The sequence below is a fragment of the Mytilus edulis genome, chromosome 2 (assembly GCF_963676685.1).
Source record: "Mytilus edulis chromosome 2, xbMytEdul2.2, whole genome shotgun sequence".
In the NCBI taxonomy this organism is placed as follows: Eukaryota; Metazoa; Mollusca; class Bivalvia; order Mytilida; family Mytilidae; genus Mytilus; species Mytilus edulis.
Window position 1 is genome coordinate 65,087,698 of NC_092345.1, and position 15,730 is coordinate 65,103,427.

Here is a 15,730-nt window from a genome sequence, read left to right on the forward strand (position 1 = left end):
AAAACCCAATTTGTGAATTCTTATCTGGAGCTCTGATATGTTATCTTTTTATAGGCTGCAAAGGTGTTCAAGTGGAAGAAATATGGAGTTTAGATCCTGACAGCTTTGCAAACTTGAAGTAAGTTAAACAAATGGGGGTTCTTACTTAGACAATCTACATTGTATAAGTTAGTATTTGTCCTGGCCTTGTGGTCATAAAAGTTCATATTCAGATTCAGAAATGAACCAATAAATAACACTACTGAATTTGGTGTTCTAGCACAATTTTGTGCGAGGCAGTCTGCACGGTTAGCCACTAGTCCGATGCCCCAGACTAGTAAAATTTCATTCGGACTAGTAAGTTTTTGCAAAACTTTGTTTGGCCAAATAAGAAAAATGTCAGGATATTGGTCTTCGGACTAGTAGTTGAAAAAGTTTTTGGTGCAGACTGCTCGGAGGACTGATTTAAGTTTATAACTGAGGACCCCTGACTCATGTCGGAAAAATAAACTCATTATATATCCTTTAAAAAGCAAAGGAAAAAGATGTAAACAATTTCAGGTCCGACACCACACTGCTTTCAACAATGAGAAAATCCCATACCATATAGTAATCTTTGAAATATCCAGAATGATCAAGTGAAGCAGTATATTCAAAAGGGAAAAACAATCACCTGATCTATATATACATTGTAACAGTACTACAGAACTCTACAAAACCAATCATGTTTATGGCAGATGGCATCCAACAACAACCACTGATTACATAACTTATTATCCCATAAATGTTGGCAGACTTTAGTCTTCCTGGTATTGGTCATTCAAGTCTTTTTCTTCCATGAAAATTTAGCTGGTGCAACCATGCCCATAGTGTTATTGTAAGTTTATTACGAACAAAGTGTGCATGTCAGATGATGAATTTATCATACTTCAATATTTTCAAGAAAATATTTTACATTTGTAGACCAGTTCATGGATTAGTTTTTCTGTTTAAATGGCAGCCAGAGTCAGAACCACAAGGAACTATAGTACAAGATAGTAGACTGGAAAAAATCTTCTTTGCCAAACAAGTTAGAACTGTTACCTATTATCATTTAATTCAATATCTTTAACAGTACCAAGTAGGGGTTGTTTTTATTGCCAATATTTGTGTCACAGATGTGTCTATTTATACTTTTTCTTGAATATCAGAAATTACATATACATTTTGGAAAACAAGACACTTGTCTAGTCTTTTGCAGATAAATATGTGCCTGATCTGAAATGGCTATCTTTAATTTGATCATATCATTATAGAATTGAAGCACTGAAATCTGCCAGTAATGTAGTCAGAAAAAAATATACTTTACACTACAGAGAGAACATATTGTGATTTTGTTAAGTTGTCCTTTAAATCAGTATTAGATGTGATTTCTACCTCGAAATAATAACAGCTGCCAACAAAAGCTTATATTATGGAACAGGAAAATAATGGATACCTTTTGGACCAAATTGACCAATTGGTTTCTATATAGATAAAAGTTTTTTTTCACCAGATTAAATGTTATCAAACTAACTCTGTTCAAACAATTTGCTAAGTATTGTTTGATTTTTCCAGGTTATAAATAATGCATGTGCGACACAAGCTATTCTGAGTATACTGCTGAATTGTGAGCCAGAGGCTTTAGAACTGGGAGAAACATTAACAGGCTTTAAAGAATTTGTACAGGGTTTTGAATCTGGAGTAAGTAAAACCTTTATACTATAGATAAACTCATCATAGATACCAGGATTAAAATTAAGTTTGCCCTGTTTACTTAAATGAATGATAAAGTTAAAATTAATGACAGGGTAGTAAAAACAAATGTTTAAGCATTGTTAGAATCATGGTGAAACAATACTGGTCAAGTTCCCAAGTTGTATTAGATAAAAAAAAAAAACCTTCAGACATTTATTTCATTTTTCAGATTATTTTTAAACTTTTCAAAACCATTTATTATTGTATTATAATAATGTGAACTAGATAGAATGGCCAGTTCATTGTTCAACAGTTAATGTCACAACATGACCTGAAACATAAAAAACTTTGATGCTTTTATATATATATATGTTTGAAAGGGAATTAAGAGGTTCTTAATTATTTGTAATGTTGTTTTTTTTTTATATTTTAGTTAAGGGGTTTAACGTTGAGCAATTCTGATGTCATTAGACAAGTCCACAATAGTTTTTCAAGGTAAGAAAAATGACCTGTTATAAAACAAAGACAAGCATAATGAAGCATTATAGATTGATTTTCATATCTTTCTTTTGATAAACAAAAGTATAATAGGTAATCCTAATATATATCAAACATACAAATTTCAACAAGAATTTTGAATATGCTAGTTCACAGAGTAGTCAATAGAAAGACCTACAATCCAAGTTTTGTAAAAAAAAAAAAGGTCCAAAATTAGAATTTTTAAAGTCTTTTGTTGGATCGGGCAAGGAAACCTAAGGCTTTTGCATTTTAGTCAAGCAGCCTTCTTAATTGTGTAATTGCACTATCTAGAAATTTAGTGAATTAATTGCCATTTGAGTTTGACTCATTTTGTTTACCCTTCAGGCAGCAGATGTTTGAATTTGATGAGAAGCAAGCAAAGAAAGATGATGATGTTTTCCACTTTGTAGGGTATCTTCCAATAGCAGGACGTTTGTATGAATTAGATGGTCTCAAAGATGGTCCTGTTGACCTAGGTAGGTGTTTTATATATTTCAATTTTTAGCTCACTGGACATCTGTTGTTGGTCTGTAAAATTTATTTGTAAAAAAATCTAAAATTCAGTTAATAGGGCTGATATAGAAGTAAATTCTTTCAAGAATTATTGCTCTTGAAAGTTATTTTTTCCAATTTTAGTGTTATTGCTGTAATCTTAGAAACTGTATTATATAGAGCCGAAATTTAAACACCAAAAATTATCTGTAAATCAATATCTTCAAATGAGGTCACATAGCTAATATCATAAGTCCACCTTTTTATAGGCATTTTTTCCCTTCAATCATGTTTTTTGTCATTGTTTTGTTTACTGGTGAAAAAGAGAAAATATAAATAATAAAAATGATAAAACTTATCAGTTCCCTCCTTATAAATGAGTTATTGCCCTTAATTGCTGATATTTATAACTATTCAGAAGAATTTTTATTAGACAATAAAAACAAATTATAGCACAAAAAAAGTCATAAAATACTGAAGGCTATATAGACTAAAGAGCAGCAACACAAATTACAATATTATGTGCTACTCTGACTGATAGACATTAACATTAAGGGAATACGATACAGTAGCAGGGGCAGATAATAACGTTTTCAAAACTGTTCGTGTTGTTTTCGCGACGTTGGTAACCAGAACGTTGTAATTTCGCGATGTTTCTAATAAGAATGTTAACATTTTGCGGAATATTCACTGACGACATTAATTTTGATTGCGCGAATTTCAAAAAAGTACCTGCTAAAAAGTGGTCATGCCGTTTCTAAAAGACGGAGAAATCGGCCGTAAGCAGTGAGATTAAAGGAAATACAATAAATCAAATACAATTTTGCATGACGATATTGAAGAAATGGTGATTGACACAGAAGAGAGTACTGACAGTATAACATGGAAAGACGGAAGAAGAATTGTGGAGCTTTTTAGACTGGCACTGAATAACTGCCAAAATTGCACGGCCCAGCAGAATCTGCTTAACGTAGAGAAAGAAAAATTGCAAGGAATTAGGGTCTATCTTACTATTCGTTGCTTAAACTGTAACATACTGAAAAACATTTTACCAATAACACAATTAGGAACAAAACGACCTGCAATATTTAGTTATGAGTATTTGGTAGCTGCTTAACATCCAGCGGCAAATATATAATTGCATATTTATGACATTCAAATGTTCTTTTAATGAAACTTAAATAAATGAGAAAACGTATGAACCCGTGATTAATGAGAAAAATTTAAATGGTGTCTTTGGTATTGTTCATCATACTTGTATTTTGTTCATTGTTTTGTACCTAAATCAGGCCGTAAGCTTCCTGTTTGAGTTGTTTTGCATTTGTCATGTAGGGGCCTTTCATAGCTTACTATGCGATATGGGTTTTACTCATTGTTGAAGGTCGTCCGATGCCATATAGTCGTTCAGCTATTTGGTCTCTGATTGAGATTTGCCTCATTGGTAATCATACCACGTCTACTTATTTGTATAAGCATGTCCTTATTGAACTTCAATGTATTGAGAGATAAAAATTGAATATCGGCAAGTGTACACTAATTACAGACAGACAGATCAGAAAGTGTACACACGTTAAAACTCGTCGTATAGCTAGACGATCGGACAGACGAACAAAGTGTTTTCAATATAGCTCTACTTCTAGACAAACAAGTACGCCAATATGCATACGTATACGCCGTAAAAAAAGTTATGTAACTTATCAATTGATAAAGACATCGTTCAATATTAATTCTCTTATACCGGCTGCTGTACTTTCTATGAACTATTATTTTACAACTTCATTTTCGGTCGATTGAGGCATTAATGGCATGATTTAAATTGCACAAAACAGCTCTTATTATAAAACAAGAAGTACTGCTTATAATTTAAATTTGAAAGATGATTATCTTTTGAATGTAAAAAAAAAAGAAAATCAAAGTACGTCGGAACCTTTTAAAGTTGACGATACGGTATCGGTTTTGTCATTGTTGAAGGTTATACTGTTGTCAATTTATGGTATCGCCTCACTTAATGTATAGTTGGTTCACATTTTGTCATGTCAATAATGTTGTCTATCCTCTTACAGTACATGAAACAATTTAGAACTAATGTCGGAAAGAGATGCACCTTTATACTTCTATCAGATTTTCCTTTGTGCCGTACATCTGATAGCAATCTGCTAGAATCCTTTCTCATAGTCTTTTTTTTTTTATTATGAAAAGGTTCCTGTCCAAATTTCGTTTCGTAAATGTTTAGCACAAATGTTTTTCCATTTTATGATTAACCATCTTATAAATTTTTATGATAAGTATAAATGCTTTGAAAAACACCTGCATATACTTGATAGCGAACTCGTGTACGGCGGGAATGATTACACGATGTTGTTGCGATTAAAACTTAATTTAACGTAATTTAGCGCCATACTGACAGACATCGTAAAAAATTAAGGTATATGGCTTTTATTGAAAAAACAAGCACATCGACCTCAATGTTTTTCTTTTGCAATCAATCAAGTACTGTTTCAAGAACACTCCGCCAAAATTTCCGGAAAAAATCAACGATCAAATTTTTTCTGCACTTCCGAAAAGACGCAAAAATATGGTCAATTTCAATATTTCGGATACAGCAATCTAAATCCAGAACATGATGATTTGATTTAACCTTAAACTTGTTTCAGCATGTTGATGCCATGGAACAAGGGAATATTTTACAAAAAACCCGGTTAAGTTATGACTTTTCGTTCAAAAGTATTGTTACTTTCTTTAAAAGTCATTATTTATGAAATTTCAGGGATTTTCTTCCAAATATGCAAATTTCGAACCAAATTATCTCAAAAAGTAAGTCATGAAGGTACTTTTTTCTTTGCATATTTGAAAAGTACACATTGAAATTGACCTTCTATCAAAATTACAAGAAAAAATCAACGAGGGATCTCTTCTGTATCGTATGCCCTTAAGTAAAACATTACAATGTCTATATTTTGTTCAATAGGTGCTATCCCAGCTGATGCAGACTGGTTAAATATAGTGCGACCTGTTTTAGAAAAGAGAATGCAGAAGTAAGTTATTCACAGTGCAAGAAATTTTCATAGTTCAATGGTCAAAGTTTAGAATTTGTGATTTAAACATTTTCTCTGGTACTATTGGCGATAGAACCACTATTTGGTGTATGTAATGATTATAAGATAATGAAAGTTTTTACAACCTTGACTGGGTATACAGCCCTCGCACAGCCAGATTGTAAGACTTAACCATTGTAAGATGTACATGTCTGTCTGACATGGTTTATCTATATGACTGTCTTGCATGGTTTATCTGACTGTGGCCTCATTTTTCATAGAGAGTTGATAATGTTAAGTTTATTTGATATTTGAAGTAAATTTATCCTTCATATTAGAACATGAATTTATTGATGAGTAAAACTGGCAAGATATTTCAGCTCTTGTCACCCCTGTTTAAAAGGTGAAAATATGAAATTTTATTTATTTTTTAGGGTCATTCAACCTATGCCAACATTTTGAAATTTAGGTATAAAATTGTGTGAAAAAATGTTGGAATAGGTTGAATAATTTCTTACAGATTAAGTGTTTTAAAACCATAAATTAATTAGGGGCTAATCAATCTACAACCAGTTTAAACCTAGCGTTAAATTACAATTTCTTGTACAAGTACTAGTGAAAATGTAGGTAAATGAATACGAATGAATGAACTTTATTTTCACAAAACTACATGGCATAGTTACAGAGGAAATATATATTTGCAATTACATATGTATGTATATATAGATATATATATATAGCAAGTACATGTGTGAACAAGAGATGTCAAAGTCTGTCGTTGTGTATGTTGAGGATCTATATTTCATAAAGTTTTAAATTAATATAATGAAATAATGGGGGCGGGGAGGGGGCATGATTTTTTTATTAAAGGGAAAATTCGCAAAAAAAATAAAATTTAATATTATGGTTATCCTAAATAAATAAGCATATTCCCAAAATATTAAAGGTTTATTCGTCTAGATACTAGTAAGTGAGTTATTAGATTTTTAAAATCGACTCTCAATTCTCGGGAAGACGCCATCTTGAAAACTAATGACCACGGATATCTAATTACCACAAAGTCCTAGTATCCAGCATGACATGTCCGTTAATCAGTGTTCAAATGACTTGTCAAGATGATGGATGTTCTACCCGACCAAGTAATTGAAGAAGTCTACATAGTTTCCAAAATCATCAAATCAAGTAATGGTTCAGTATTGTATAGGACTTATGCTATAATATTGTAAAAGTAGTCACAATAAAGTGAAAAAAGTCTGGAGATACTTATTGTAGAGGAATTATAAATTGAGATTTATATCTTTGTTGTAAAAGTTTTTTTAAATGCTTTTTTCTAACGTATATTTTTAGAATTTTTTGGGTTTTGATCTAACTTGACCAACGTTCAAAAACTTGTTGTTTTGTAATCAGCATGGCTTAATACCGGTTATTACCATGATATTGTAAAAATGACATATTCGGGTATTCTTACGGTCGACTTCCTGGCAGTCTTGTTTAATTTAATACACAATGAACAAGGTCAGTGAATCACGTGTGTGCTTGCGAGTGAACCAGGTGTGCTCAGGTAAAACTTATAAAATATACCATACAAAACAAACCTAACAAAATTTAAGAGTAGTTATAAAAATAGGTGTAGACCAAATCTCCATGTTATCTAAATTAAATTAAATTTTACTTTTATTTATATTTCAGCACCAGGTATTCTTCCGTTTTATATATAATTGTTGGTCCCGTTATTTTTAATCAGTTCGTCCCGTTTATACCTTCACATATGTGACTTCATTTTCACTCTAGAAAACAGTGCTATATTTCAAAATGAATGCCGTTTTTTTTAATAGTTCATTCATTTTACATGTGAAACAAGAATATCAATTAGGAAACTTCGGACTATACAAATGCAGAATAAACTGTACCGGTTTGCTTTCGTCTAACGAGATAAGAGAAATGAAAAAAAAAACTGTCATGTAAAAACAAGCACGCTCAAATCTAAATATAAAAAAATATGTGAGTAAAAATTAACTGGATCAGAAAAATTAACAACCTTTGATCTCGAGTGTATTGGTAATAAATTTATTTGTTTTATAGTATAGCTTCTTCCATTATCCAAATGATATCAGATAATCTATATTATTTCATAAGATTAACCCTTCCGACCTCACTAGAATCTGAGACTATGTGTTGTAGTGGTATCAGCTAAAATCTAATGCCAATTTATTATTATAACATGTATATATAACGCTAGAAGTAAAAATGTAATACAGATAAAATTGAGAATGGAAATGGGGAATGTGTCAAAGAGATAACAACCCGCCCAAATAAAAAACAACAGCAGAGGGTCACCAACAGGTCTTCAATGTAGCGAGAAATTCCCGCACCCGGAGGCGTCCTTCAGCTGGCCCCTAAACAAATATATACTAGTCCAGTGATAATGAACGCCATACTAATTTCCAAATTGTACACAAGAAACTAAAATTAAAATAATACAAGACTAACAAAGGCCAGAGGCTCCTGACTTGGGACAAGGTACACCTTTCATTTGGTCATGGCTTTCAAATGTCTAAATTTAAGTGTTCACGTACATTTTTTGCCTATTTAGGACAATTAAAATGCTTGTGTAAAACTAATTTTATTTTCCCTTTTAAAAAATTATAGATAAATGATAAGAGTGTATATCATTTCATTCCGACAACTAAATTTTATTTCCAGACTTTAACCGGTTCATTTCTTAGTTTAGTAACTTCTTTGAATTCAAATAAAGTAATAGCACCAAATATAATTAAATAATTCCACGGCGATTCACTTGTATTTGTCAACACCTTGAAAATGTATTTTAAATTTGTGTATTAAACTTGACCTCCTGTCGTATAACCCACTGATCCAAATAGACAGTCACACCTGGCACGGTGTGCCCTAGAGGCCAAGCTAATTACCGATCTGCAAATAACATTTCACCTTTATACAGGTCTTTCACGAGTATTGTCGGAGAATAATACACACATCGCATAAATAAAGTCATAGCGTAGATAGTAAAAGGTCAATAAGCGTAAACCTATATATTGTCTTAACAGTTTTAAGTTATATACTTTAATTTATTCACTTTATCAGTCTCACAAAGTATAAATTTAAGCAAAAAAAAAATAATTATACTAATTTCTTGTGCTGTCTACAAAAATAAATCGAAATATATACGGTAAATGTAGAATTTTTTTCTCATGAATGTGTACAACTGCACGACTGCGTTTTATTTTCTTATTATCAGATGGTATTAGATATAGCATTAGTCATCGGCACGCTTACGATAACGGTAAAATATGATTAAAAACCAAGACCTTTTAATGATTGTATTTTAAATCCCAGCATGCAAAAACCAGGAGAAAACGTTATGACCTACAGGAAGTAGTTAATATTTTTTCATTAATTATTGAATTTCTCCTTTATTACTGCACATATAGCGATAAAACTTTGTGAATATATATATTATGTCATAATGAACATATTTAAACCATAAGTAAAAAATCGCGAATTTTCCCTTTAAAGAAACAATCATTTAGTCATATTGAAACTTGTGTATTTCATAAATACTGACTCATGTAAAATATCTATTTAAATGAATATTAATTCCAACACATACAGAAAATAAAATAAATTTCGTTAATATGATTGTCTCAAAAGTCATACTATATGATATGATGCTGCATCTGCACAAGCAACTGGTGTCATGTTGTTATCCTTGAGTTTCTCATGCAGTTTCACAAAACTTTCTCAGGATTATATAAGACATGGTTTTACGGCATATTCTAGTCCTTAGTGGGTTTCACAGTGATCCTAAATTTGGACATCTTTTAAAGTTGGTCACAAAGTAAACACTACATGAGGGTTTGTGTATATAAATTACATATTATTAGGCATTTGCACCGAAGTGCCAAAACCAGGTGAACCAATTACCTAAACCTGTTGCTTGTTTGTACATGTGCTTTCATTATTTATGTTTACAATTTCTATGTTTAAATTTAAGAGGGTAAAAAGGGCAACTTTTCATCAAAACAACAACAAAAAAATACTCATTATCCAATGTATGAAGAAAACATTGGAGGTCCATTTGTTTATATAACATAAGTATGGATGAAAATCTGTCAGTTCAAGACTTAAGTTTTATGAATGTTTTATTTTTTTACAGGTACAGTACAGATGAAATTCATTTTAATTTAATGGCAGTTGTCTCAGATAGGAAAACATTGTACGAAAAGAAGATCTTAGAATTAACTTCACTAATGGAGGTAAAGACATGAAACAAGAAACATATAAGAAAGAGCCCAAATTGAATGTTTTTGACAAATATGAGGGAACAATATTTATAAACCGTTTTGATGCCATTTTATAAGAATATTGTGTGTAAGCAAAATAAAATTCACAGTTTCATTTTTTAACCATAGACCTATCACCAAAGGCTTATCATAAAAATTGTATTAAAAGAATTTTGAAAAAGTCTAAAAATCAAGCTTGTTGACCACAAACTATTTCACATATAGGTTAATCTTCAAATCATTGCTGGATTTGTAAAAATGAAGCTAATAGCAGAATTATGTGACTGGCCAATATTTAGCATAGAAACCATTGTATTTTGCATGTTTCTGTTTTAGGACAGTGGAATGGAAACAGATAACCTCCAGACAGAAATCAGCCATTTACATGATCTTATACAAGAGGAGGAAAATAAAATGAAAAGATACAAAGTAAGCTTGTAAAAAGTAAAATCACAAAAATACTGAACTTAGAGGAAAATCAATTCGGAAAGTCTATGGCAAAATCAAATAACAACGCATCAAAAACAAATGGACAAGAACTGTCTTATTCCTGACTTGGTACAGGCATTTTTAAATGTAGAAAATGGTGGATTGAACCTGGTTTTATAGCTAGCTAAACCTCTCACTTGTATGACAGTCGCATCAAATTCCATTATATTGTCATCGATGCGTGAACAAAACAAACAGACACAATAGGTAAAAATGTCAAAAAATAGGGGTACAAAACAGTCAACATTGTGTTATCATCTTAATCACTATAAAAACAACAAATGTAACGAAGAAGCACAAAAAGGCATACATCAAATTTAACATCCTTATTTTGCTTATATTATACGATTTTATTCATCTATTTAAAATGCACCCAAAGGATGGAGGGTTTTAAGTACTGGTCTAAAATTGCGCATATGAAATTCACACAGGTAGACATGAAATAATTTTGTCGTTTAAAAGTATGACGGGATACAGTCACGTAAAATAGATATAACAAATACAGACTTAACAGTAAAAGTAATAATAATAAATAAGATAATAGTGTGGTTTTAAGTATGACGGGATACATAAGTACAGAGTTACGTCAAATGTATATCACAAAAAACAGACATAACAGTAAAAGTAATATTAATAAATAAAATAATTTTGTCATTCAAAGTATGACAAGATACATAGGTACAGAGTCACATCATAAAATAATTTTGTTGTTCAAAGTATGATGGGATACATAAGCACAGAGTTACGTCAAAAGGATATCTCTAAAAACAGACTTAATAAGGCCAAAAATAAAATATTGTTTGTTTCCCCTCACACGACCGACCCGGTAAAATCACCGCGACCCGAAAATTTTTATTGGCCATTCTTGTCCACTATTTTTTTTTTTTTTTTTGCTATGTTGGTTATTGGTGTTATCTTTCCGACGCTGTAGTCAACGAGCGTTGGTTTTTGGTGATACCTTTCCGATGCTGTAGTCAACGAGCGTTTTAAATCAAGAAAGTTTGCAAGGAAGCGCCTACATGATTCGGAATCAAGGAAACAAGCAAAATGCTTTGCCACACGATTTGTTTACAAGGGTCATCTTTTTTGAAAATAAAAAAAAAACCTGAAGCATCTTTTAACCCGCTGAGTGCATCTTGATTTGCTTTGTGTCTAACCTCTGTTCCTGTTTGAAGGATAAAATCTTAAAGACTTTGAGTAAAAATGGTCTGAATCGTGCTTTAAAATTTATCTACTTTGTCTTTGAACAGGTTGGGCACAAGTCAGGAAATGTGGGATACATGTATTCCCTGCTTTCAGGGAACGTCCCTGTTTTCTGGTGTAAAAAAAAACCAGTTTAAATGGGATTTCCTTTTTCAATTTATGGCATGAAAATTACAAAAGGGCACGTTTTAATGTTATAACTGCATCAGTAGAATTCGTAAATACTTATTAAAAGTATTTTAGGAGCCTTGTTTCTTCTAGAACTCGATAAAAACATACAAATCTTTGTTTAGGAATCAATTGACCAAGCTGCATGATCCAGGTGTAACTGAACATAACTAAATTATGTTCACTTCTATCATGTCTATTGAAAATTTTTATTCATTGAATTTTAATTCCCAAGTGATTATCATACATGTATCTTTTTGTCATCTCATAATTGATGATCAAGGTATGAATTGGTGAACAAAGGAATTGTTTTGTTGTGAGTTAATTATGCATCAAATTAGACTTGAAATAAGCTTCATTTTTTAACTAAAAAAATACTTGCTATCATTAAGCATTGTTATCACAAGTAGAATGTGGCTTTAGTAAATTTCATTTCATTGAATGAGTAGGAAAATAAGGAGGTCCCTGTATACTGGTTGTTTTTTTTTTTAACACCAGAAAACTGGGCCGTGTACACTGAATTAGAATACAGGGAATACCCCACTTTTCTTGACTTGAGCCTTACCTGTTGAATTTTATACAAATTCAATATAGAAAACCATATCAAGGAGTAAAATAAAATAATTTGCCTACCTACCTACCCATACCCTGTCAACCTCAGTCGGGTGAGGGGAAACAAAGATATTTTTAATGTTGGCCTAGTAAAAGTAATATTACTAAAGACAAATAAAAGAAAAATATAACACGTAATTAAGATGATAAACAAACGTCGGTCATATACAAAACACACCACCAAAAAATGAAAGACAATACAAACACATTGACGAGATGTATAAGTCACGTCAAACAGATATCACATAAAACCATTCAACAGTAAAAGTAATATTAATAATAGAACAAAGACAAATGGCCCACAAATGAAAAAACTATAAAACATAAGTACAACAATTCTGATGAGGTAAAAGGTTTTCAGATTACGTTATCATATACATATACATATGCACATGATGCCAAAATGGTATACGTTAGATGTTGAGACCTTGTGTTTTATTTTCAAAGTTTTCCCCATGATATGAAGTTCAACAAATATGATGGGCCTTTGTGGTAAAGTGGTCTAAGTAGTTACTACTGTAATCACTAGCCAGTCAACACTGAGGTTGTGAGTTTCAACCCCACTTAATTTAGTAGGATTGTCAGTTTTCCTATCAAAAGTTGGTGGTTTTCTCCAGGCACTCCAGTTTCCTCCACCAATAAAAACAGGCTGCCATGAAATAGCCTAAAAGTGGTGGGTAAAAGTGGCATTAAAAACGCAGAAATCAAATCAAATCAACAAATATGAAATCTGCAGTTTATCTTGATAAAAAATACACCAACTTATCAGAATATAATTAATATATTTGATATATTTTTTGTGAATAAATAAGAAGATCTATTAAGATTATGCAACCAATATCAGATGCATATTCAGGATGGTCGTATGTTGAGGACATAAAGATATACCTTGTTTGAACTAGAATGAGACAATGAGTTGGTAATATGGAAGCTCACAATGTAATCATGGTAATGGACCTTAGGAAAACATATCACCCTACAATAAAGGCACATATTCTGACTCTACAAAACAATTATTTCTCTTAATTCTAAAGCATATGCTTATAGTAGACATAGCAAATGCCTATTTAAAAATCTTGGTTTGATCTGGCTTTAAAATTAACCCTTTACCTTATATGTTCTGGGCTAGCACTCTACCAAAAAGACAATTTTAGTAGTTTGAGAAAGTTGTCTGATTTTAAGTTAATTATACTCAAGTTTATTCTTGTTTCTCATTTCAGGTTGAAAATGTCAGAAGAAAGCATAATTATCTCCCCTTTATTATGGAGTTGTTAAAAATTTTAGCAGAACAGAAACAGCTGCTACCACTGGTAGAAAAGGTAATGCTATATGTTGATAATAAGTATTGTAATTCTTTATCGTGATTTACTCTAATTTTTACTAATCTTTGAGTTTGCACTTTAATTTGTTGTTAATTTGTTGTTTAAAATTGTCATAGCATTTGAAAATTCTCTTTCAATAAATAGATTTTGAACCGATATGTGTAATCTTCATTAATGTATGGCTTTGTTTATAAATTGAAGAGTAATGTATAATTTTCTATATCATAAATCAATCTCCATTTGCATATTGAAATCAGATTGAAACCTACGGTACTTGTTTTTTCTCAAAAATGAAAGTACCATGCTAGCTCCTCAGGATTTTGCAGTTTTAACTTACATAAAAACAAGAATGTGTCCATAGTACACAGATGCCCCACTCGCACTATCGTTTTCCATGTTCAGTGGACCGTGAAATTGGGGTCAAAACATTAATTTGGCATTTAAATTAGAAAGATCATATCATAGGGAAGTTGTGTACTAAGTTTCAAGTTGATTGGACTTCAACTTCATCAAAAACTACCTAGACCAAAAACGTTAACCTGAACTTTGCACTATCATTTTCTATGTTCAGTGGACCGTGAAATTGGGGTCAAAACTTTAATTTGGCATCAAAGTTAGAAAGACCATATCATGGGGAACATGTGTACTAAGTTTAAAGTTGATTGGACTTCAACTTCATCAAAAACTACCTAGACCAAAAACTTTAACCTGAAGCGGGACGAACAGACGAACGGAGGCACAGACCAGAAAACATAATGCCCCTCTAAAATCACACTTTTAAACTGTTGTTTTCCACATATTGCTCTAAATGCTTACTTAAAAAATAAGTGAGAAAATGGTTGAAAGATTCATTTATGTCATGACTTCAGGTATGTCTTTGACAGTACTTGTATTCAAAGAAGAAAACAATTGCATTAAATGATGTCCAGACCCTAGATTTGTATACTATAAAATAAAACATATGATATTGGTTAAGAAGTAGTTGACATACTTTTTGAAAGAAACAACTCTATTCATAATTTTTTAATCTTGTTTCAGGCAAAGGAGAAAGCTTTAAAAAAGAAAGAAGAAAAAACAAAACAGACATAATAGTGAGCAAGATCCTGTGTAAAACTGTAAATTGATATTATTCTCAAAATTGTTGTGAACTATTTGAAATAGTCAATTTTAGGACATGGTTTACTCGGAATTGAATTCAGTCCAGTTTTATCTTGTTCATCATTTAGAGTGGCAAGTTATAAGTTGAAGACTAAATTTTCTTTTTTTATGGTGAGAAAAGGGGGAGTGGGGTGTCTGTCTGTTATCATAAAAAGAACATGTCTTGATTCTCATCATAAAAGAAATTTGGGAAAAAATATTTTAGCAAATTTTTCCTCTTTTTAAAAAAAATAGAGCAATGAAATATGAAGGTTTATTGAAGTGCTTCCTGTCTTTTTAATACATTGTACTTGAAATACAACAACTTTATAATTATTTTATGCAGGACAATACTTTCCATTACTTCCCAAGATGACGAACTGTCATGATAGCATCATTTTGAGAGTGTCTTTGAAATATAGATATCAGCCAAGATAAACCAAAATATTTTGCTACAAGATGTCATATGAAAAGAATTGAATGTGTTTGAAATATCCAAAAATTATATGTAAAATCGCCTTTCTGGTCAAATACATCAATTTGAACATAATTATGATGCTACAGTGACATCACAACTAGCATTTCAGTCCTCAAATGTCAATAAAAAATTATAAATATCATAGTTTTGCAAGATCAAAGAATTTCACTTTTTTCGCAAATTTATTGAACAGTAAATGGTTGTTCTCGGACTTTCTCATCTCTATACATTTCTGTTTACAAAAACAAGGTAACATCTTAGCTGAATTGCATTTTTTTT

General features: G+C 31.4%; 1 protein-coding gene across 1 annotated transcript in view; it reads left to right on the forward strand.

Moving 5' to 3' along the window:
* The window catches only part of LOC139512699 (ubiquitin carboxyl-terminal hydrolase isozyme L5-like), a 19,170-nt gene extending 3,440 nt beyond the window's left edge, over positions 1–15,730 (forward strand). The window contains exons 2-11 of the mRNA XM_071300559.1: positions 55–118; positions 943–1,048; positions 1,576–1,701; positions 2,129–2,190; positions 2,560–2,690; positions 5,675–5,741; positions 9,916–10,015; positions 10,379–10,471; positions 13,735–13,833; positions 14,875–15,730. Of these exons, the coding sequence (XP_071156660.1) occupies positions 55–118; positions 943–1,048; positions 1,576–1,701; positions 2,129–2,190; positions 2,560–2,690; positions 5,675–5,741; positions 9,916–10,015; positions 10,379–10,471; positions 13,735–13,833; positions 14,875–14,925 (899 nt within the window). The 3' untranslated portion in view covers positions 14,926–15,730. The remainder of the gene's footprint in view (positions 1–54; positions 119–942; positions 1,049–1,575; positions 1,702–2,128; positions 2,191–2,559; positions 2,691–5,674; positions 5,742–9,915; positions 10,016–10,378; positions 10,472–13,734; positions 13,834–14,874) is intronic.